This window comes from Dasypus novemcinctus, chromosome 14, assembly GCF_030445035.2.
Source record: "Dasypus novemcinctus isolate mDasNov1 chromosome 14, mDasNov1.1.hap2, whole genome shotgun sequence".
Taxonomy (NCBI): domain Eukaryota; kingdom Metazoa; phylum Chordata; class Mammalia; order Cingulata; family Dasypodidae; genus Dasypus; species Dasypus novemcinctus.
Genome location: NC_080686.1, coordinates 84,007,525 through 84,033,187, shown reverse-complemented (window position 1 = coordinate 84,033,187; position 25,663 = coordinate 84,007,525). Strand labels below are relative to the sequence as shown.

Here is a 25,663-nt window from a genome sequence, read left to right as displayed (position 1 = left end):
GTAATTCCCAGGAGCATAAAGGTATCTCCATCCACCCACTTTCCTATGCCAAAACTTGGGTTATCCCAGATATGTTCCTCTTCTTTGTCTCTATTTCTAGTTGTTTAACAAGTCCTGTCAATTCCATTAGGTTAGTTCAGTCTTCCAACATTTTTCACTTGACCGTTACAACAATGTATCTAATGTTTTCTCATCCAGGATTATCCCCTCCAGTCCATTCTCAACCACGCAACCAGAATGACCTCAAAATAATGTTTCACAAGCTGTGGTCCACTGATTTCTGCATCAGGATCACCTGAGGGGCAGGGTGAAATTACAGATATCTAGCTCCCAACTCAGACTACTGAAACAGAATTTGGGGAGATTCCTCAGGGTCTAGAAATCCACATTTTCAATTAGCCCAACCTTACCAAGGGATGTTTGTGTCACTAAAGTTTAAGAATCACTAATATGTGAGGTAGAAAAGTCTACTGGTTAAAATGGCATAATTTGAGCCAGAATGCCTAGGTCTAAATTCTAGTTGTATGACCTTGGGCAAATCAGAGCTTTTGTGTGCTTTAGTTTCCTCACTGGTAAAGTGTGGATTATAGTGAATTTGCTCTTGAGTTGCTATGAGGATCAGATGAGTTAAAACATCTGTTTAAAATAAAAGTGGTAGCTTTTATTGTTTCTCATCAATATTTCTGGTTCTCTACTGTTTTCTTGCCCATGAGAAGACTGTACTTCTCCACTTCTATGAAGAGCAGTGTGGTCATATGATTTGCTTAGGCCAATGAAATTGAATGGGAATAGCATTTGTCGCTTCCGAAGGAAGCTTGAGGAGATGATTGCCCATGCTCTCTCTTCTCTTGCTGTGGCAATCATGGAAGGACATGTTTATATGGATGTGTACAAGACAGGAGCAGTGGGGATGGATACTGAGTTGAGACATGGAGAGCAGTGCTCTGTTCCATTGTGTGAGAAATAGACTTGTGTTCTGCTAGGCTCCTGCAACATTAGGGATTGTTGTTACCATAGTTTAGCCTACCCCAACCTAACTGATACAACTTTAAAGCACTCAGAGCAGGCCTGGACTTTAGTAACTCCTCAATGACCACTTTAGAACAGGTTTATCAAGATGGCTCAATGAAAAAGCAATTACCCCCTCACTAACTTAAAACGTATGCCAGATGTGTCACTCCTCTGCTGAAAACCCCTCGATTGTTTCTCACTGAATTTAAAATAAAATCCCAATGATTCACTTTGTGCAGTCAGCCATGGTTGCCTTGGTCTCCAGCCTTATATCAGCTGCCATCCTGGCTTTCTTTTCATTCCCTGAACAAGATGAGCACTTTCCCAACAAAGGGCCTTTGTACTTGACAAACCCTGGGCTTGGGATTCTCCCCCCACACCTTTCCTCTTCTCCAAGTCTCAACTTAAAATGCTATCCCCTCACAGAGAAGTCACCTCTTCCATGATTCCTTGTACCAACATCTTTTCTGTATCTCTCATATTATTTATCACAATTTGTAATTAATTTTGCTTATTGGTTCGGTTGTTTCCTATCTTTCTCCAGCATTAGAGAAGAAGTTCCATAACAAACCACATCTCTCTTGGTCAGGGTTTTAGCCTCAGAACTGAAACATTCCTGGCATACAGCAAGCATATAATATGTGTTATGGAAAGACAGTGGTCCAGGAGGTAAAAAGAATGAAGGGAGGGAGGGTTGTTCTGGAAGTAAATGAGGACTTTTGGCAATAAAGCCATATTTTCCTTTTTACTAAACTCAACGCGTATTCCCAAAAGAAATGGAGAGCTAAGAAAAGTGATGAAAAATTTGAAGAATAATGTATTTTAAATGAAATGATGCTTTACTACTTTCAGAAACATGGTGTATAGTATAAGTTAAGATATAATTTATATTACATAAATTAGATAAAATTCCCTGCCGAAACAGATAAGCCACTAAAAATGCAATTAAAAAACCAGCTTTTATTTCAAGGTAATGTATTATAAACATAAAAATCCTGAGTCTGAGTTACACCTTTTATTCTGACCATTTCACTCAACAAAGCTGATATACTGGATCCAAGTGATGACACATTCCAAACTAATGAAACCTTTCTGTAGCTTAAATAAATACATTTTGATCACGAAGTAGAATCAAAACCAAGTATATTTGCACAACTCAAGAATGACGTGAATGGATTAGAGGCTCAAGCAGTTTATACTTCACCATTTACAACAAACTCTGAGGGTCTTCTGAGTGACATGGTGGTACATTACTTGTTTCCAAGGGCCAAACAGAAAGAATATCCTTCTCTGTATGATTTTCTAAATGTCATAGCCAGAAATATCAAACCCATAGTCCTGACGTGACTAATCCCATTATCCAGTCGGTTAAGGGGGAGGAGAGCTCTCAGGTGATGGTCAGGCTGTCTTGGTTGGCCTTGTGCCTGCTTTCTATGTGAAGAATCTTAAGCCATAAACAAGGGGGAACTGCACTTGGTTCCCGCTCACTGTCTTCTCTCATTTCCTGTAGGGGCGTCAAAAAACCATTTGGCTGGAATGCTAAAGGCACACAGGTAGACCCTGCTATTTGAATCTTTAGGATAGGGATTTATATCAGGGGAATCAAAAAGTTCAAAAGGCTCTGTGGAGGTCAGTGGGTCAGAGAACCTGGTTATCAGACAGACACCATTCTTCTAATAAACCTGTTCTTACCTGGGAGTAATCCAGTTTTGGTTGTAAATGATCCCACCACTACTTTTTAAAAATAGCCGTTACTAGGGAGGTGACACAGAGGAAGTAGCATATTTTCCATTTATGGTTCTCCTTCATTTCCATTTTCAACAGGCAAATAGTAGAGCCCCAATCTTTCTCAAATATCTAGATTTTACCTTGGTGAGCCAATGGTAATTTAGGAGTAAGTCTATTTGCTTAGGTCCAACCTCATGTACTCTCTGCCTTGTAGGATTTCCCAGGCTTTTCTCAATACCACTGGCAGATGGACTCTATGGTTAACCATTAGTAAAACATTTATTCAATATCTGTCATGCCTTTGCACAATGGGATATAAAGAAATGATAAAATTCTTCCAGGCTCTTAGGCCCAGGTAAACTGCTTTTTCTTTAAGCTTCCTACTCCCTTCAGAATGAATGAATGTAGGGAAGTTTTTGAGTATTTGCCTAAAGGAAGGCAACTTTTTTCTGATTGGAACTCAGCTGAGTCTACTAAAGCTTATGGTGATATTTAGGAAAACAATTTTTTAAAAATCCAATGTTATTTTAAATTTTTATTTGCATACAAAACAGAATGGAAATAGGTTTGCAATAACTTATCTGCATGTACAAAATAATCCATATAGATAAGAATAGGCAAGCCATAGAATATACCGCAGGAGAAACTGTCTTCAAAATTGTACCTTTTTGCATGAGAAGCCAATGGAAAGTCACTATTTTGCAAAAGTCAAAAAGCACTTAAAGATCAAATCTATTTTTTAAATCACCAAATTCAGAAAGGTCATTATAGCACTTATTCTTGGGTATGGGTAAAACCAGTTATCAAGAAATGTATCAGTTAATCAAGAGGTAATTTCTCCAATAATGCCATTCCCACAGGGGGCAGGGGTAAATGGCATTATCTTTTAATCCCTTTGAACCTCTTTTCTACTGGGACCCAATCCCCCCTGAATACAATCGTGTCTATCATGTTGCATTTTGAGTTTTGACTTCACTGAACAAAGAAAAGATTCCCGGGTTCATTTAAAAAAAAATTTTTATTTCCAATCCCTGTTTTCTGAAAACATTAAAAATCTGGCATGCCATTAAAACAACAAAGTGAAATCAATTCTGTGGTGTCATTGACGATGGGGAATTTTTTTTTAATAACCACCAAAATATTAACATTTTCCATGGAGGAGATTTAGGCTGCCGAGATGAGACCCCCCCCCAAAGGTAGTATACAAACCATGTAACAACATTCATCTTGAAAACAATTCCTTAAGAGTCCGTGTGGTAGATCCTCAAATTTCTCCTGAGGCCTTCAGCTCCCTGGGCCCCACAGTTCCATGGCTTCCAGCTCATCTTGGACAGGGGTGAATTCTGGTTGATCAGGTCGGGGAGCTAGAGAGGAAGAGTGGGGGTGGGGACTTGATGGGACCCAGGAACCGCAAATTGATTATTTTCCCCTTATGAGTCCTTAGAGATGTAGATTTGGTCATTAAACTACAGAGATATCCTGCTTGGGTAGAAAGCTGCATCCACCTCAACCCACCATGTGGCTTCCACTTTCTGCATGAGGTTTCAGACAGTTAGTAAATGGAGGAAGGGACAGGTAATGTTGCAGAAATTGTTAGAAAATTAGAATCACAGCCAACTGATTAAATATTATATCTTTTATTTACAAAAGAAACCCTGAAAACTCAGTAGAATTATGAAAGAAAAATAAATTTTAAAAACGTATCTGATGTTACAAGTCCATCACAGGAGGGGGGGGGGTGTAGTGATCTGGGAGGTAGCGTGATGGGAGAGGGAGTGTGATGGGAGAGGGACTGTGACAGGGAGAGAGCGTGATCGGGAAGGGTTGGATAGTAGGGTAGTCAGGGAGAAAGATGCCCATCAGTTTTGTGTGGGCATCAGAGAGAAGAGAAGTCACATTTAAGTAACTTTATTACTGAGCCTTCAGATGGGGGAGTTTGAGATAAATTCTTGGTACACAATAATATACCTTTATCCAGGCTGGCATGAGATAGTTTCTATTACAATTGACACATTTCACGGGGTTAAGTGCCAATATGATCGCGGCATCCTATTTGGAGCGGGAGGGGCAAGAGGTGTGAAGGTGGGCAGGCAGGGAAGCAGGTGAGGCAGGGAAGTGGAGTGCCCATTGTTAGGGGCAGGGGCTTGGTGGTGGTGGTCAACAGGACAGTTCTGTATCCATAGCCAAATACCCAGGCCAATATTATCAGAGTGGAGGATATCCACTTCAGTGCTGGTAATCGTTGTAAGGGATCAGATCTTAACAAGGGACGAGGGAGTTGAGAGAACAGGGAGGGAAAAGATGAACAGAGAAAAAAATATCAGCAAAACTTTGACAAGTTCCTCTAGCAACTAAGGTTATATTTCTCCTGAAGCCGAAATTTTAAATTCAAAGACTAAGTTGATTGCCGGTAGCAGTCTCTGAACTCCTGATGCTTCCAAGAGCGATGATGTCAGAAAATGTCCCATTGCACAGCATGCCAGCCTTGTAATAGCATGCAGACTGCAGATGTTTTTAGGAAGCATGATCTTTTTGATTCTCAATCCAGAGGTTAGTGATGAGGCAAGGACAGCCTGATCCCTTTCATTTCTTCTTAAAACTATTCTTGGTCACCTAAAATGCATGTGGTAGGTAGGCAGGAGGTCACACAAAAGAATCTAAGGGCCTTCCCAATTATGCGCAAAGTTCTGCGTTTGAGGTTTCCCGCAAACAAGAGTAAAAGTAATAGGAAATCATGGCCACAGCAGTAACATAGAATGGGCACCCAACAGAATGCCCAACTATGTTTCCCAATGACCAAATACAAGGTCCATGTGGATCATCATCTATAAGCAAGGAAGACTTACATGCACTGCTATTTAGGATTTTGTGAAAGGATAGCCTCAAATGTGTACTTCATGGAAGACACATCTGGATAATTTAAGGTGGTGAGTAGTTCATGCTCTGCTTCCTTCCCATACTGTCTCCTCGATCTAGCACCCTCTTTCCATTATGGTACTAACTAGAGTAAACATCACTGAAAGCCCACGTGAAGGCTGAAACTCACCTCCCACGAAGGCAGAACACGAAGAGGGGTCACAGTATCCAGGCTGGCCAGACGGACCTTGGGGCCCAGGCACCCCCAGGTGACCTGGTGGACCCCTTGGTCCAGGAGAGCCGGGAGGTCCAGGGCTGCCAGGCCGACTCTCCCCTGAAGGGCCTAAGAAGTACCCACAGATGGAAACAATTGTCCTTTAATCTCAACAGGGTGTTTTAAGAAACAACATTACACATCTTGCTCATTAGAATAACCTGTTCATCTTTACTCATTGAGCTCTTTTTCCAAACTGGAATTTCTGGGCAGAAGATCATACAGCAATCAGTACAAGAAACTGGGAAGTAAAATGTATTCCTTTATATTAGCTCTTGCATACTGAAGGGACACAAGCATACTACGCACAACCTTGTTTTCTTTATGGAGCTTTTGTGAGTTCTTTATAAAGGCAATGTATGGACGTGCATAGACACACACTGTTGTTAGACTGAGACTAATTTACTTTAATGTTATGAGGCTGTAAATCAGTGTTGATTTGCACAAGTATTCTAACAAGATTATGAGGTTGAAGTTTGTGTGTGTGTAATCATCCGTTCCCCTGGAGGTCAACAGTTTTAATCAGTACAGGAATTCTGGATTTATTTGTTACTACAGCATTGCCTATCCTATCCTAACTCATTTAATCAAAAAGATCCCAGATGAACTATAACCTTTGGGTTTGTTTATTGAGAGGATGGTTACTAACAAATTGGCCTCCCAATAAAATGGATGAGAAAAACAGTTACTCCAGAAGATATAACAATGTAATATGGCCATTTTTCTCACCTCATACATCAGTGAATATAAAGATAAAGAGTCAGGATTTACATCTTACATATTTTTGTTAGGTAGAATAATTTACCTGCTGGCCCAGGGGGACCTCTTGGACCTTGGCTTCCAATTCCTGGATTTCCTTTTTCTCCCTTGACACCAGTTAGTCCTGTTTTAAAAAGAAAAAAAGTTCCCGTTAGAATGAAATTTGGATAGTACAATTTTTCTGGGTTCAAAAGTTCCTCTTTTATGAAGACAAGGAAGTGGGTTGGTTTGGGGTTACCACGGGACTTTTAAATTAAATTCTGATACTGGTGGATTATGCAAAACCACATATAGAAGACTGGTTGTGTAACTGAGAGTGCAGTCAGTATTTGCTACATTGCAAGTTTATCTTTCTCTTTTCTACTGAAGTGGTTCAGCCTGCCAGGATATGGCCTGTGTCTGTGCACACACCAGGCTGTTCGACGTATGCAGTTGGCACTCCACAAGTAACACAATAGAAATCACAAGTGAACACTTCTAACATTTTCCTTTTGGTCCACCCTGTAACGAATCTGCAAAAGGCATGAATTATAATTAAGCAGCAATGTTCTGAAGAGCATGAGTTTCCATTAAAAACTTGGAAGCTTCGGGAAAGTCTGTGTTTGATTTGGCCTGATTCAGCCACATAAAAATCAAAACCTATTCGTGTTTCTTTTCCATCCAGCAGACTTCTCATTCCAAATAATTTACGAGGCTATTAGCAAGCTATACATTTTCACAGGTAAAACCCACAGAGCAGCATATACTCTGACACCTCATTGTCTAAACAGGTCCTATCATAAGATTACTTGACAGGTGAGAGCACATGATTTGGAGACCCATTCATTCTGAGATAGAATTTTACTGGCCTAGGGCAGGGGCTACCATGAATCACATTTTTCATGTGAAACAATGCTTTGAAATAGCAGAATGCAGAACTGCAGCTCTGTTTAAGTATTAATACAAGCTACTGAGAAATTATGTACAAGTTGGCAAGGTCGAGAAAGGAACATAAGTAAATGAAAATAGCCAGTTTGATAGGTAGCAAGCATGTGAGTGATTTTAAATATTTTCATTTACAATTTTAATCTGTAATTACATTTCATTTTAATGACATTTCATTTCATTTTAATGACAAGTAACTTTTTCCCCTTTATTGTAAAACTGTGGCCAGGTTAGAAGATCTAATTTGCAGGCATTCTAATACTCAAAAACAATCACTTTTCACATCTTGGTTGATAACTTTTGAAATGAATGATTTTGCGAGAGTGTTTGCCTGTAAGTAGTTGTACAGAAAAGACTGATGAGCAATTAACAGTTTTTAAAAAGTAATAATTGTCTCTGGCTTTGAAGGTTTGAAATCTACTGTGATCCTCAGAATCACCTCTCAGGCTCAAGGCACACGGAGCATCTTTAAGCCCTTCCTCTTCAGCAGTGGTCATCCAGGCTGGTCAGCCACTGCCATGCTTCCCAGCACCCATGCCTACTTCCCTGGGCATGGTGGTGTTATCTGAGCTCACAAAAAAACAGCATCACAATGATAACGGGTATGTCAAGATTATAGAGGAAAGATCTAATAACAACTGGGTGTACCTGTGACCCCCATTTAGGACCTCACTCTTCTCATAGGAATTGATAAGGAAGAGAGTGATTGCTCAAAAGTAAAAATACAATCTTCTCTCTTGAGTTTAAAAAGCACACAACTAACTGAGCAATCAACATTTAACACTCGCTTGCTAATCAAGTTGTTAATACAGAAACCCGGGGTACAGAGACTTACCCCGAGTAAGTCTACTTATTGGGTATCAGTTTAGCAGCTGGGAGGCAGTCCTTCTTAGTTGGTCATGCTCCTTCACTTGCTGATGCCTGCGCCTTAGCGTGCGTCTGGGAATTTAGTGGAAAATGTCTTTTCTCCTGTTGGGGTTGGAGTCACTTTCCCCACTGCGAACCACTAATTTTTAATTATGACACAGTAAAATACACGGTGACTAACACCAGGCTGCTCACAATTAACTGTGCAGTGACTCAGAGGCCCTTCGGACCTCATGGGGCCGAAAGGTCCATGTGAGCAGTATGGGTTCCTGGTGTGTGACTCTCCACAAGCAGAAGACAGGAGTTGAGGCTGAACACCACATCCAGGAACGGATCCTAAGCCCCAATCAACATTTCCTTACTTATCCTTCATTTATTCGTTCAGAGAGCAGGGTGGGGAAGATTGGGGAAGGGTACACAATTTGGTTGTTACAAATTTCTAGTTGCGTAGATAGAAAAATCAAGATTATAGAGGAAAGATCTAATGAAAATATACCAGCCCCTCAAAAATGCCTAAAGGGGAATGAAAAAAAACTTTTAAAGACACAACTCATATTAACCGGGGATTTTAGATTGTATTATCCTTTATTCTATGTTCTAAACTCTATGAAGTCTAATAATAGAGAAATCAATATTTGTTAATGTACTCCTGTTCTCCAACTGAAGGAATATTCACAGTCATGGCAATGGAACTCTGCTGTAGATCTTTTTTGGAGATGAAAAAATCCTGTTAAAAGCCAATATTTAAGTACCTAAGATGAAGGTATAAATTCAAGGCTCAGCCTAGAGATGCGAGACTTCTAAAAACAGATCTGGATATATTTCTGGTAAACCTGATTAAAAGGGGGGAAGTCATGTATCCTAAAGCTTCAGCATCAGCATGTGACTTTCCATGAGAGGCCAGAGGCAGTGGAACCTGGGCAGAGAGTCTTCTCTACAGACATAACGTAGTCACTACCCATCATAAGGGCTTCTTGACACTTTCCCTCATAAATCTCATTTGTGAGGACCCTGGGTGGGCTGCTTGGTGCTGTAGGATGGCCCAGAGCTAAGGAGACTCATGTAACTCTTGAGCAAGTGGGATTTTGCCCCCATCTCTAACACTCTCTCCCTCCTTGCCTGCCTCCATAGCGCCCACTCATGCTTCAAGACCCACTGCAGGTGTTCTTCCTCTATTCAAGCTTCTCCACTACCAGGACCACGATGGGTTCAAGAGGGCAAGGGTTATGTATCTTATTTGTGGCTATATTCCCAACACTGTCTACGGTGCCTTCCACATAGCATGACACACAATTGTCAAGCAAACAAATTAATGAATGATTTGCTTCCACAGTATCCCTGGCTCCTTTGCTAGTACTTATCTCAATGCCTTGCTTATTTACATGTCCACATAGCCCTGGAACTATGAGCCTGTTGGCTGCAGGGGCCATGCCTTATTTATGGCTCTAGATCCAAGCAAAGTCTTGCATGTAATAGGCGTCAGAGTAAATACTGGAAGATTGACTGATGACTGAATGCTTTCACCAAGATGAGGCACATGTTACAATAAGCAAGTGTGATCTTTGAAGGATCAATAGAGTTCTAATTGAATTCTTTAAATTAGAGTTTTGCTTGTACTTCTTCATTCCTGGTTATATGGACACTGCTTTCTCAACAAGTTCCTTGTGTGGCAACATCACTTTCCAATGTCTTTTAGAGATGAATATAATTGGCTTCAATTAGCTTTAAGGTACCTATAATTATTTTTGTGAATATAGCCTATATAAATGAAGATTTAACTTATAAACAATAGAATTTAGCCAAGATTAAAATATGCTTACTCTTCCTGCCTAGTTACCAGAATATTTAGGATGATCATAGAGTCGTTTGTTCATTCAATCCTTCCTGGTGTGCATTAGTATCTAGATGACCTCTTGGCAAGGAGTTTGTAAAGGAAATACAGGAACTAAATGTTTCCTGTTTTCTTTACTCCTCACTGTAGGCTCTGAGGTAGGAGATTTTACTCATCTCTGTGGCTCCTGATCATACTCAGCATCCCTGCTGAGCTCTAAAGCTGCTCCAAGGAGCAAGCTCACTCCTTGATCCCTGAACTCCTGAGGAACTCCAGGATTTATGCCCAGGCAGATACGTAAGCCGGGATAACGTTTTCACCATAATATTACCAAAAAGGTCACAGAGACTCTGGGGGAAGGTTTCAGCCGTGTTATTGGGAAATTCCTGCAAAACACTAGTGATGAATTACAACTATGGTCTGTTTTTCATTCAACTTATTTGAATGCCTCCTAGGTACAAGGTAATTAGTAGCTACAAGATGGCACATTGACTGGACTCAATTCAATAAGCATTTTATGCACCTTGCCAGGATCTACTAGTTCTACATGATGGGCCTGTAAGTCTAATACCAGCACGTGGAAATCCATGCTTTGAGCTGAAGGGGCCAAAGTTGGACAATAAGTGGTTGTTTCAAAAGTAAAAATAACTTTACAAACGATTGCTAAGGGTTTCTCCTCCTATTGCCATTTTCCTATAACATCTTGGCAACCACTATGCCTGCATTATTCAGGGCTAAGCCAGGGAAAGATAAACCATTCTAGATATTTCATGCAGAGGAAATTAAATACAAAGACTGGGCTACGTGCCGATGGAAGGGCTGAGAAGTCAAATAAAGATGGTGAGGCAGCCCATAAATTAGCAACAGCAGGAAGCCCTGTTACCCCTAGGAGTGCAGGGACAATGGGCAGAAACGATGTGGCTAGAGCCCAAACCCTGGGGCCTTCTGGTAGGATCTAGAAGCAGAGGGAGCTGTGGCTCCATGGAAGCTGGAGCCACAGAGGTCTGGCAGCCACAACTGGAGCTGCCGGAGGAGACAAGGTTGGGTGAGGGGAGAAATCTTCTGGCTTCGCTCTTCCTACCCTCCAGTCTTTCTCAGTGCCTCCCTTGGCTGAACCTGCTCAGGAAGCCAAGGGCATGGGAGCCTGGAAACCTCAATTCCCTGTAATGGGGGAAAGGCCTGGTAATGGATCTGAGACAAACTGACTAGCCCAGTCCCAGCACAAAGGACTGAGAATCCAAAAGCCAAAAACACCCTTCCTGCCTGTTGACAGTCACTGGATAGCAGAGAAAAAAGATGAATAAGCCAGTAGTTACAATGCAGTGTGAGATTAGCTATGACAGAAGAGGAGAGCAGGAAATGGAGGCATCTGTGGGGACTCAGATTTTCCCATGCAGCTGTCTCCTGAAGTTAACTCTTGAAGAACAGGCATTAGCCACAAAAACAAGAGGTAGATGGGAGCTGTAGGCAAGGGAAGCCTATGGGCAAAGGCTTGAAGTGGGAAAGGACAGGCCATGCCCTGGTTTGGCCTGACGCTGGGAGGCTGCGGGTGGGAAAGTGGTAGAATGTGAGGCTAGCCCAGGCGGGGTCAAGACCGGCTTCGCGTGAGAAGGAGTTTGGATGTGGTCCCCACTTGCCTAGGCCTCTTTCAGTATCCTGTACCTAATTTCATGTTTTGAATTCTGAGCTCCTTTTCTTAAAGATGGAGCCTGAACTGTTGGAGCACCAAGTTCTCCGGTACCTGAATTAATGAAGGCATCCTGGAGGGCTGTGGGCTTCCCCCACCTACAAACACTGCTAGTGCCATAGACAAGCCACAGGAGAAGAGGGTGAGCCTGCAGGCAGGCTACCCGGTGGTCAAGAAACCCATGCACTGGGTCAAGGTCAAGAAAACAGAATATTTTGTGTCTCAGGGTTTCTTTTTATCTGTTACTGAGAGACAAGGCAATAGAGGCAGGGGTCCTTTGGCATGACGACGACAGACTTCTAAGTCAGACAAACTTAAATGGGGGCAGTGAGAGGGAGGCAGGAAGTGGAGCAAAGCAGAGCGAGGAAAGAGGAAGGAAGAAGATGAGGTGGACAGCCTATCCACACGCATCGAGACTCCATGGTTCTTTGAAGGTTCACTCTTCACAACTGCACATGCTTGTATCATTGATATAAAGGCAGTGGCCACCAGACGCTCTGCGGGGAAGGAGAGTGAAGGATAGGTATAATATGGGAGCATTTTCAGGACATTGAAATTGTCCTGCATGATGGTGCAATGACAGATACAGGCCATTATATATTTTGTCATAACTTACAAAATTGCTCAGGACAGCGTAGAATACAACATATACTATAATCCACGCTTAGTAGCATTTTGGAAAATGTATTCATCAATTGTAACAAATGTACCACACTAATGAAGGATGTCATTGGTGTGGGAAATTGTGGGAGGCGGAGGCAGTGGGGCATATGGGAATCCTCTATATTTTTTACGTAATATTTATGTAATCTAAAGTTTCTTTAAAATGGATTTTTAAAAAAAGTGGGCACCAGGAATCTGGGTAACAAAGAGGGGGAAACTGTTTTTGCATCAAGTTCTTAAAGAAAAACTTGATATTTTCTCCTGACCAAAATATGTCATTCCAACATGATTATTATTTTTGATCTTCAGGAATAATGAACCAATTAGTACTCTTAGCATCCAAAGTATTTTAAATATTGTAGAACAACATTTATAGGAACCAATAGGGAAAATCTTTAGAAGGTAAACTCCTAGTCATTTCCACTCTACTTTTTCCAGCCACTGGTGTGGGAGGAGACACTGTCACCATCAACTAATGGGGTGGGGACAGTCAGTCTTGTAAGACTTCCCTGGAGAAGGCCCTAGTAGGGAAAAGAAATAAGTGGAAAACAAAAAGCTCTGTTAGCCAATGAGCATGTGGCTGGAGAAGCAGGGGAAATGTAATCTACATTTGCATAATACTAATCATGTATTTGCTATCTGTATAGAGCTTCACTGTGAACCCAGTAGAGACAAATGGAAACTGAAGTTGGTCTTTAGAAGGATGCCCTGACCCATAAAATCGTGTGTCATGAGGCCGCTGTCTACCCCTCTCTTCTGCTGGGTTGTTCTCCCTGTCATTCACCAGGCTGTACCTCTGGTGTCCTTTTTCCTGTTGTGCAAAACAGTGGCTCTCAATTGGGGCAGTACCAAGCCAAGTGACATTATGGATATTTGTAGGGGAATTTCTGGTTACTGAAATCATTAGAGATCGGCCCTGGTACTTAGGAGGCAGGGTCATGGATGTTAACTGTCCTGGACAATGAAGAATTGTCCTATGTCCTGCAGGATTTCCACTTGCTCATCTGAGCCTAGAACAGAATTTCATTTAAACTATAAATCCAATTTTCTTAATATCCAATGAATTGTTTAGAGTGAAACTCTTGTGTAAATGAAGGTAAATGTGTGTTGTTCAGACCCTAATTAAAAATTGTTCTTTATTTTTGGTAAATCACACCACTGGTGACACTTCCTTTGTATTATCTTCGTCTTAATAAAGTTCAATTACATCAGCCTGCATTTGTAGGCTATTTTTTTTGTTTGCTTGTTTGTTTTTTAGAAAATTTTTATTGTCTTTTTTTAAAAAGATATATAGATCACAAAAACTGCTACATTAAAAAATATAAGAGGTTCCCTATATCCGCCCCCCCCCCCCCCACCTCCTCCCACATCAACAGCCTCTTTCATCATTGTGGCACATTCATTGCATTTGGTGAATACATTTTGGAGCACTACTGTACTGCATGGATTATAGTTTACATTGTAGTTTACACTCTCCCCCCAGTCCATTCAGTGGGTTATGGTAGGATATATAATGTCCAGCATCTGTTGCTGCAATATCATTTAGGACAACTCCAAGTCCTGAAAATGCCCCCACATCACATCTCTTTTTCCCTCTCCCTGCCCTCAGCAACTACCGTGGCCACTGTCTCCACATCAATGATACAATTTCTTCCATGGCTAGAGTCCCAATAGTTCTATAGTAGAGTACCAGAAATCCACTCTAATTCATATTTTACTGCTCCATCCTGTAGACCCTGGGATGGTGATGTCTACTCCATCTCTAAATTGAGAGGGGACTTAGATCCCACATGGCTGATGGATGCAATTCTCCTGCTTGCAGTTGTAGACTCTCTCGGTTCCCTGGTGTGGTGGTTGACCATATTCACCTACCTGTTAGCTGACCTGGGTAAGTCCAACAACTGGAGAGTAGGTGTTGCAACTCTGCTGAGGCTCAGAGCCCAGCTGGCACATGGCCAGTCCAGAGATTCAAGTCTCCTGAGTATACACCAACCTAGGTGCCAACCATAAGTTCGGTAAAAGTGACACTTCATTATATTTCTAGTGTCTTTTGTTGAGAATTTGTATATTTGAATACAAATTATTTGAGTGTAAATTCCCCCTCCCTTTTTTTTTCAGTTCTCTCTTAAATTAAACTAGAGAGGGAAACGGACTTGGCCCAGTGGTTAAGGCGTCCATCTACCACATGGGAGGTCCACGGTTCAAACCCCGGGCCTCCTTGACCCGTGTGCAGCTGGCTCACACGCAGTGCTGATGCGCGCAAGGAGTACCATGCCACGCAGGGGTGTCCCCCACACAGGGGAGCCCCACACGTGCAAGGAGTGCGCCCTGTAAGGAGAGCCGCCCAACACGAAAGAAAGTTCAGCCTGCCCAAGAATGGTGCCACACACAAGGAGAGCTGACACAACAAGATGATGCAACAAAAAGAAACACAGATTCCCATGCCGCTGACAACAACAGGAGCAGACAAAGAAGAACACGTAGTGAATAGACACAGAGAACAGACAACTGGGGCAGGGGGAAGGGGAGAGAAATAAATAAATAAATCTTTAAAAAAAATAAATTACACTAGAGGGCACTCCATTTAGCTCATTGTCTTTTAAAATTATGGGTGAAGGTAGGTTATATTTGTTATCTCTGAATTTCATTTTAGGACAGTTTAAGAGATGTTGCAAATTACTTGTTATAAAAAGAGGGTGATATGTCTCTATCTGGGGTGAAAATTACTGCTTTAAATGTTTCAAGCAGGGAAGTGGATGTGGCTCAAGCAATTGAGCTCCTGCCTACCACATGGGAGGCCCTGGATTTGGTTCCCAGTGCCGCCTAAAGAAGATGAGAAAGACAGCAAGCTGATGGGAGGGCAGGAATGGAAAGCTGATACAACAAGATGATGCAGCAAGAGACACAAGGAGGAAAACATAATGAGAGAACAACAAAGTAGGGAGCAGAAGTGGCTCAAACAATTAGGTGCCTTCCTCCCACATGGACGGTCCGGGTTTGGTTCCTTAAAAAAAAAAAAAGAAAGAAAAAAGACCAGCACACAACAACAAGAAGAAAACAGACACAAAAAACAGGCACAGCAAAATGCAAAACAACAAGAGGGTGGGGAGAAATAAATAAATAAAATAAATCTTTAAAGTTTCAAGCACTTTCTCCCCCCAGGACCTTTGCACATGCTGTTACTTGCTTCACCTAGAATACTTTCCCCTCACTCTCTTATTGATATGCCAAACTCCTACTGAACTTTCAGGTCTTGGCTAAAATGTCACTGACTCTCTAGATTAAGTCAGAGTCATTTCTTCTGTGCTCATACAGTATCCTCTATTTTTTCATAGCACTTATCATAACTTAAGTTAAACTATTCATGTATTTTTTAGTTTAATATGTTTCCCCACTAGTGTATGAGGCACCATGGAAGGCAGAACAATGCATAAGCTGTTTATCCACACGTTACCCGGAGTCACACCTGACACGGAGTGTCAATTGAGTGAATAGACAAAAATGCAGAGAGATTCAATTGGTTAGTCAACATCACACAGCTAGTAAGTGGCAATGCCAGGATCTAACCTGCATGTCATTGATTCCTCAAACCACAATCTTTCCATCCATTTTGCTATTCACTGCTAAAGCATCATCACAAATCTTTGAGGTGAACATGCTTTTCCTTCTAAATATCAGAAGTAAAATAGGATTGAACTGAATTGCTTTGGGTTTCTGTGAGATATTAAGCTATATTACAAACTTATTTGCCCAGGTTGAGGTATTATAACACACGTACAACTTCTTGATATGTACCCTAAATGGCCAGATCCATGACCAATTTCCCCAGAGATAATTCCCATGCTTGGGCTCATTTATACATTCTGGGCACACTCTAATATTCTAAAAGAACTGTCAAGTGCCAGAATATATAGGCATGAGGAGAGGCTTTTGTCATATTAGTATTTTCCCAATGAGATGCACAGTTTTACAGCAAAGCTGGTAATTTGCCACAACACGGATGTCTGAAACCTATCCAAATCGAGCAAAACAGAGCGCACAAAGAGCCTGCCAACAGTACAACCACAACACACCAGGGGATTCTGGCCAGTCTTCAATTTTGTGATTATTGAGGGTCATCATGATACAGGGTTCACCAGACCCTCACAGTTTTTTGCCTCTCCTCTGTACCTCTGCTAAGCAAAGAAATTGAGGCAACAAGGTAGAGTGGAAGAAACAGATACTTGGGAACCTTACAGATCTGGATTTGAATTCTGATCCTCTTATTGTTCAGCTATGTGACTGTGGGCCAATGGTAAACTCATTGAGCCTCAGTTTCCCTACTGAAAAAAAAAAAAGGGAACAATACTGATGCCTTTTTTAAGATTTATATGAGCATTAAATAACATCATGATTAGCAATTGACACATAGATGTTGTTTAATAAATGCCTACATTCTTTCTTTGTTATCAAAGACCACAGTGATGGGGGATATATGGGAACCTCATATTTTTTTAATGTAACAGTAAAAAAATAGACAAAAAAAAAAAAGACCACAGTGAGTTCTTCTTCTGTATTCTGACAGCATTTACCTTTTTTAAAACTTTGTTTTTTAGGTGTTGGGGCTAGGGATTGAACCCGGGACCTCATGTATGGGAAGCCAGCACTCAACCACTGAGTGACATCAGTTCCCTGAGTTGGTTTTTTTGTTTGTTTGTTTGCTTGCTTTTTTGTTTTTTCAGGAGGCACTGGGAACCAAACCCAGGACCCTCCCATGTGGGAAGCAAGTGCTCGACCACTTGAGCCACATTCACTCCCCAGCATTTACTTTCTACATAACTCAATTAGCATTTACTACCTGCCAACTTATACAGTCAATAATATTTTCATATTCCTTCCCTCCATATCCAAACCACATCTTCTATTTTACCCAAACAAGACAGTTTGTGTATAGGATTGAGCATAATAATTTGCAGATGCATTTGGTGGCTAAGAAGTGAAAGTCATAAATAATAGTATTATCTCACACATAGCCAGGCCAAAAGTCTTACATAAATCTTGCATTCAATAAATATTTGTTGATTTATTGTACAAAACAAACCAGAAATTAATTCCAGCTGGTATGAATGCATAACCTAAACATGGAAATCTTTAGTAGGATGGGCTCCTCTGATCCAATAATTTTTGGAGAAGCATGGAAAGAGTTGCCTGAAGACTGAAATCAGGGAAATTCCCTGCTTCTTTTTAAGTGAATATGGGAACTTAAGTTTTGTGAACTATACCAACAAACTTGCTGCTGAATGGGTTCATATATGATTCAAGATGTTAGTGTAGACAGTGAAGATTTGAAAAAATGGAGTAAGGAAATAAACAGATGAATCATCTAGGAATGATAGGTTGAATTCAAAATTGGATCTGTTATGAAGGGAACTTAGATGCAATCACAGGAGGCCATGACTGGAGCGCACTGCACAGTCACAGCAAAAGGATCGAAAGAGGAAAGTGACAGATGATCCTTCCCCTTTCCTGAATTTTGGAGTGAAGAGCAGCCAGAATACAAAGAACTCTTTACCTGAAGACAGTTACAGGGTTTAACTGGGGAGAGGTATCTAAATAGTAGTTCATTCAGGAACAGCTTTTTTCTTTGCCATAAATTAACAGTGTCGAATAAGTGACCCAAAAAAGCAATGTCGCCTAACCACATAACGTAAGCATGATGTTATGATGGCAAAAACTCTTCAACACAGGGAGCCAATAATTAGGCAAAGTTGGAGTTCAAGCTTGAGTGGGAAAACTGGAACAACATGAGCTGAAGGATCCCTTTGAATCCTTAAATTCCAAGAGAGTTTATATATAATTACAGTCTATGTGAGATGCTAGCTAAAAGATAACTGCTGCACACAAACGTGTGAAAAAGACTTGGTTTAAGTTAAAAGAGACACAGGGTTAATTAAGGAGGAGAGAAGCAGGCAATCTGATAGAACAAAAATATAATCTTCTGTTAGGTAATAAGGAAAATCACACACTTGATATTGCTAAAATATGGAGGGAATATCTGTACTGTGTCTTCAGCTCTCTAAAAATGCGTATTTGTTGCTATCTCTTCAAACCGCGGTCATGAAATCAATTTAATGTGTTGTCCCTCAGTTTTTAACAAAAGAGAACAGAAAATGACAGAAGGGTAAGTAATTTTTCTTTTGCCTCAGTGCAAAGGATGTGTACACAGGTATATGCAGGTGCACACTGGGTTGTGCTATAAAATGTATTTCTTACTGTGGATCATCTTCAAAGAAGTTTGAAAAAATACAATAGAGAAATCAGAAGGCAAACTTCAGATGCAAAATTAACCATATCAGTGAGGTCACAGGTTTTTTTTTTTTTAAGGAAGACAAATGAGTCTCATATGAAGCTCCACAGAAAGTGAGGTTCAATTAAGACAAGTGCTAAGCCAGAGTACTCAATAATCATTTATCTGTTAATCTTCCTTTAAAAGTTTGTGATTCACTGCCTAGTAATAATTCTTGTTTAATTTTATTTGTTGCCATAGAGTGTCATTTTGGTCTTATTTTATATAGCATAACAATAACTGTATTTTATACAGCAGATAAAACAGTCTCTGGTTCTTAGTTCCCTGTCTGATGTTGTCCAGCTTTGCACTCCTCTGTGTCTCAATATCTTTATGCACTTCTTTTACATAAAATAAGAGGGTCAGAAGAGAAGGTAGCTGAAGACCGGCCCCCTTCCTGGCTGCCAGAGCTTCAATGTGCTGCTAAGGAGGTATACCCTTCTCTAGGTTTCAGTTAGCACTCTGGCACAGTGCAAAACCTTCAGAAAGGAAAACCAGAGCTGGGTCACCATCAGAGAATCAACTGTTCAGTATGAACCCATTAGATGCAAAGCATTGTGCAAAGCAATTCATTTCTGATCCAGGCTATCCAGCTGTTTGCTAACACATGATGAGTGCTAAGAGCAATGGGACAGACAGTAAGTAGAGCTGGTGGGAAGGGGATAGAGGTGTTTGAGGTCTCAGACGATCAAAAAATTTCATGAATGAGACAGGCATTAAAACCAGCCTTGAAAGAAGATTAAGATGCATTTAAGATAGGAAGGACAGGATATTTCCCAAAAGGGAAGGTCAATGGGTACCAACGTGCAGAAGCAAACATGCACATGGCCCGGTGGCATGGATCAAGAATGAGCAGGAAGTACTACCTTTGTAATCTGACTTTATATGCAAATTTTATAAAAGAGAAATAGCCTACCCATCTCACAAAAGTAAAATGACTCACAGAGCAGAGATAATAGTTAGCTTTTCCCCAGATCAACATTCTAGGCATTGCTTAGAAAATACTTTTTCAGTTGTCTCTTTTTCCTATCACATTCTTTGTGTTTAATATTCAAAGCCTAATTTCCCACATCTTTTATCTGCTTCTGGAGTGGAAGATCTTGGTGAATTATAGAAACTGGGTGAAATTCAACCAAAGGAGTCCTCTTGTATATACACAATATTTCTAAAAGCCATAGAGTGTAGAAGAAAAAGCTAAGCAAGATCTCTATTTTAAAGAAGCATTATTAGGAAAGACAAAACACTGGCGCACGAAACTAGTAAATACAATGCTGTCTCATTAGTATTTCATTTTGACGTTTAGAGCTGGCACAGTCTACACAGGTATATTTGAACCTACGTCCGTATGACTCATGTCTCCCCTTAGGATTGCCACTGTCTGTTGCCCAGTCTGTGCACTGAACATAAACACACACCAGAAATAGGGACTGAACTCTGTTTGCCAAGCCATATGTGTGATGCTGCCCCTAGGCGGACATAATTTTCCAATTCTTCTACCCAGAAAAGGCAGCTTTTCTTAATTCATCTAGCTGGAGGGAGTTCCTCTCTCTCATTCACTCTAAAGCCTCTTATAAGTGAGTTGGGACCCTGAACTTCCTCTGATGTGGTTCTTGATAAACACTTTTAAACTGCTTGATTTTGTCAATCTCAAGGGCAAATAATCAAGAGGCTGATGAAGAAATGCGATAGAATTCACTCAGGTCCACTGTTTCTTGCCTTATCAGTGTATAGACAGCACTGCCACACTCTGCTTCATTGCACCCACCTAGAGGAGTTCCCACGAGAGATGTGACTCAACTTACCTCGTTCTCCTGGGGTCCCTGGCTCGCCTGCATTTCCTGGGAAGCCTGGTGTACCTGGGGGTCCTTGTTCACCAGGGGTTCCAGGAGAGCCCGGTCTCCCTGGCTCCCCAGGAGGCCCCTGGATGGTCCGGAATGATGAGGAGTGGCTGGGAATCTGGTTGAGGATGGCCGTGTACCTGGCCATGTGACCTGAGACCGGGCAGCACAAAGACAGTCTTCAGTGGAGTGCAGTGTCACAGGAAAAGAAGGGGGGACTGGGGGTATTATTCACCAAGGCACCTAACAATTCTGTTAGACACCCCTCTGAAATATGCTGATTGCCAACTTAAACACTTTTACCTTTTACTTTGGATAATGTCAAAGTTTGGATTGTATTCATGTCACAACTCACGTTTGTAATTCCACAGCTCACATCAGCATCTCAGTCAACATCATCCAGTAGAAGTCGTACATTTTATCTTCACCCCCAACATTTATCTGACCCCTAAACCTTTGCCCAGCTGCCTTTTTCTCCAGCAATTTGTCTTTTTTCCCAACCCACAAAGACTGCTCCACCCTCATGCTCACAAATCCCCAGGCCAGTGGTCTGTCTCAACTAATCCCTTGGCTGCCAAACATTTTTTGCAGGAACCTTTCCTTGGGTCTCTGCGGGAACTCCCACTAGCCTTTTTAGAAAATCTGGTTCTCTCACCCCTAACCCCTTAAACTCAAGCTATGTCTGAAAGAATCCATTGTAATAATTATGAGTATAGATTTAAAAAGTCCTTGATACCATAATGCCTTGTTTTTCAACCATCAAGGGTGAGATTTTCCCACAAAAGTGAATTTTCTAGAAGACTATTAATTATCCCTTATCAAACATTTAAATCTAAATATAAAAAGTAGTAATCATTTTTAGAGGAATTATTATAAAACTATATTTGGTGAATTCTGTCCTTAAGGCTAGGTCTGTGACAATAACTGGGAATGGCCTCCTGATGATTCAGGGGCTATCGTTAAGCAAGACCATTACGGTTTGGGCAGGGCAAAGCATCGCTGCATCTGCTTTTTAAGCTTCCTCTCCTGACAAGGGGCTAGCTGTCATCAGAGCTCCAGATGTCATCCTTTTGGCCTTGCAAATTTCCCCTGTAGCCCCTACTAGGATAATTCTTCTGATCAGTTGTGGACTAAACCTGAATAATTGAGTTTGTTAGGAATTATATGCTAACCAATAAATCAAGTTCTGAACAGGTGTAAAATAAGAGCCAGAGCAACCTGAACTAGAGTTCGGGAAGATGGTTGAAGTGTTGGAAGAAAAGCCTCTGAGTAGCTTGGGTACTGCTTTAAAAGTTTGGATACTGGCCCTTTTGTTTCTTTCCTTCACAACTGCATTGACAGGGAGGACCTGGCTATTTTACAGACTTCCCTCCCCTTTCGTGTCTAACCAGCTCCTAGAAGTCATTCACAAGCATTTGAGAAATCCCAAGGGGAAATATTCCATTTTGAACCTTCAATTTTTAGAGCATGTTTTTAATAATGATATATTTATATAAAATTTTTATTCTGCAGTGGAATATGACATCAAATATTGTGAAATCCTCCTCATATTTGTGGTCAGTGAGTCATATTAGGGTTTAACACTTAGGTTTCCTTAAAGCAATTATCTGCTCATTTACATTGTATAGTCAAAATGAGAAACCTGCAAAAAAATCCTTGAATGTACTCTATTGCAAGTGACTAATGTTCAACTTCCCTTTTATAGTTTATTGTGTTTTTAAAGATCCTATTTTAGCATTAATTTGAACAGTTTCATTTAGCAAGTGAATCCCCTCTCACACACACACAAATGCACACACTCACATATATGGACATTTAGTTTGGGCAATATAATATAAACTAAATTAAAAAGTAGGCAGCATTACTGAGTATGAAGATAGCAGCTTTGAACTCAGTTTGCCCTGAGATGCTTGTTTTAATGGAATACCCTTCTCAGCCCATGTAGACCCACACTCCACACCTCCTCCAGGATGAGATTTGAGGTTATCTCAGAATGACAGATGGAATTTTGGACCCAGCCAACAGGCATTCTTGGAGACTTGCAGGCCTTCCCTGGTATAGCTTCCAAACTTCCCTCCATTAAAATAAACATAACCCCAAAGCTGATAAGGTAATATTAACCCAGAGATAGAAGGCACGGTCGGAAGGGGGCCTTAACAGCATAGCTAGGCCAGAACTGGGTGAATCTGAGAGACATATTTCATCTCTTCTTGACCTGAGATCTTTCTGGTACTGACAAAATTCCTGGCGCAGAGAAGGGTCCACACTAGGAGAAATCTGGGCAGATTATTTTAACAAACTTTATAGTCAGTGAGCAGGGAGGGGCGATGTAAAATGAGTGGGTGTGGAAACTAATAGGTAGGACTCGGTGGTTGAAATATCATGCTGTGGAAAGGTTCAGAGGTAAGATTTTTAAAATGGGGCATATGTCACATCAAGTGTATTCTGGTGTCATTTTTAGCACAAAGTCCATGTGTCAAATCAAATGTCATATCAGGCCTGCCCCAATGTGTGTTTTGTGTGTGTTTGTTATAAAGCCTATGGAATAAAGGAAAAGGGCATAGGCTATGGGAAAGATAACATGTGAAATTTATAAGAAGGGGAGATACTGATTGCAATCTAGTGAGTTAGTGGCAATCAACACCATGAAGCATCTTTACGGAGGTGGCTTCTGAGGCTGTAGCCTGGCAGCTTTCAAATGCTGAGCACTTAAGAAGGGAGAAAAACCACAAAGCTATCTATTTGGAGAGATGTGGAAGGAAGAGTAGATTTGATCTGAACAGTCCAATTAAAGCTACATAGACAAACAGTTCCTGGACTGAGGCCGCTGAGGAACTTGGCTACTGGACTCCTGATGTAGAACTTGAGGGTAATCTGTAATGATCTCTTACATGGAGAAATGATGAAAATCTGTAAAGCTTATGCATCTGCCGCAAGACAAGGCTTTAGAAGACTTTTGCTTAGTCATTAGGCTCAGGCGAAAGGCAAACTCCACCTGAAAGGGAAATGGAAAACAACAACCTAACTGGAAAACACTTACTCTGGATGAGCTGTTCGCACACCTGGCGTGCCACTGACCTCACCATGGCCTGGGACTGCAGGTCACCCTGGGGAGAACAGAGCAGACTCTTGACTGTCAGCCACAGCCCCGCCCCACCGCCAGGAATGCTGGGACGTGGCTCCGGCCTGACCCACCATCCCTAATGCCGGGCCCTTTGGCTCTGATGAGCAGGTGGGGTTGACCGTCCCGGCGCCTGCAGAGAAGCACTAAGAAATTTGACACTTGTGGTGAAAGGTGCCTGAGGGCCATTATTAAAATAAAAAGCACAAATAATTCTGGTCTCAGATTCTAAAACAACACATTCTAGTTTTGAAACAAACCTATGGATATCTAATGCTTTGTTTAAAGCTCATCAGAGTTTATAAAATACTTTCTCAAGCAGTGGCTCATTTAATACTAACAGCAGCTCAGAGGAAAGATGATAAACCCACTTTATAACTAAGTGGAGTTTAACTGTTGCCCAAAGTTCGACAGAAGTAGTTGGATGAGCTGGGACCGGGGTCCTCTGATTCCAAGGTCAAATGCTTTTTCTGCTATAATCATATTAGCAGTTGCCCTATGTCTGAAAGGAGAAAAAAAAAAAAGGCCCCTAAAGTAAGCTGACTTATGTTTGGTGCCCTTGGCCTATGTAGAGACCTTTTATTTTTCTGAAGCCCTTTCACATCCTTTATATCATTTCGCCATCAAGTCCATGTTGTGAGATAGATGAATATGATTCTCCCCTTTTATCCTTAAAGAAATGGACCCAAGATCCAGTTGTTGGATGGTAGCAGATAAACAACTAGAAACTAGGCTTCCTACCTTCAATTCCACAGGACTTTTCCCTTGAAAGTATGCTCACAGTCAAATTAACTGCAGCCAGCAAAGAGCGAGGGAATCATATAAAAGCAGCGAACAACCAGGGTAGTAAATGACCATAATCTTTTAGGAGCTTACACAATGAAGGATCCCAAAAACAGAGCCAGAGGATACTTACACGTTCTCCTCGTTCTCCTTTTGCTCCAGGGACACCCTGTAAAAAATTTTTTAAATGTCAAGTTACTTATAACACTGCATTCAGCTGAGCATAACAACAGTGTGTCATTTATTTTATTAAGATGTTTTTCTGAGCCTAGTAATTCCAGAGCAAAAAATTGATACACAACAGGAGCAACAAAACAAACAGCAATCTGTAATCCCACCATGCAGATACAGCCCTTTTAAATATTTCACTCCTTCAGCCCTTTTATGCATGGACAGAGTACTTTTGGGTACAAACTTGGGATCATGTAGCAATACTATTTAATAATACACATTTTGTCATGTACATCTTTCCCACATTAAATGCCTCTGTAGGTACTGTACTCTGCTGATGCTTCATAATTTATTCCACTAACCTCGGCTGAACTGCTGTTTCAATATTTTTAGAAATATCTCTAAAAGGAAAGAAAAGGTCTCCCAACCTAAGAATTGAAGTAGACGTGAAATATGTGAAATCCCCCAGCCTCCCTCTACTTTCCGTCTAGTGTAATAGCACACAACTCTCCCTGAAACATGTTCTTGGCAGTTCAGGAGCTCATACTAACATGAGTTCTCAGCTGAATTGTTATTTTGTTTTGTGGCTTAGCCACTTTCAGACCCATAAAGAACTTCACTATTACTATAAAAAAATTACTGAAAATAATGGTGTTTTCAGGGTTTCCGCAATGAAATTACACTTATAATGCAAAACATGTGCCTTTAGAAGGACTTCATATTTTCGTTTCAACTCTGAAGCAATGTGACGGGTTCACTGAAAACCATTTTTATAGATTTAACTTAAAGTATAGTAGATGCCATTTCTAGGTGGGATTTTTCACG

At 41.0% G+C, this 25,663-nt stretch overlaps 1 protein-coding gene across 3 annotated transcripts in view; it reads right to left on the bottom strand.

Annotated features, from left to right (window-relative positions):
- Positions 1-3,738: 3,738 nt before the first annotated feature.
- The window catches only part of COL14A1 (collagen type XIV alpha 1 chain), a 202,674-nt gene continuing 180,749 nt past the window's right edge, over positions 3,739-25,663 (bottom strand). Inside the window, exons 43-48 of one of the 3 annotated variants that reach the window (XM_004480742.5) lie at positions 24,801-24,836; positions 23,804-23,870; positions 20,728-20,916; positions 6,675-6,752; positions 5,786-5,938; positions 3,739-4,103 (exon numbers count right to left, since the gene is read on the bottom strand). In XM_004480742.5, coding sequence (XP_004480799.1) covers positions 4,024-4,103; positions 5,786-5,938; positions 6,675-6,752; positions 20,728-20,916; positions 23,804-23,870; positions 24,801-24,836 — 603 coding nt within the window. In that variant the 3' untranslated portion in view covers positions 3,739-4,023. Of the gene's footprint in view, positions 4,104-4,360; positions 5,353-5,785; positions 5,939-6,674; positions 6,753-20,727; positions 20,917-23,803; positions 23,871-24,800; positions 24,837-25,663 lie in introns of those variants that run through there. The other 2 variants (XM_004480745.5, XM_004480744.5) reach the window with 2 other exon arrangements.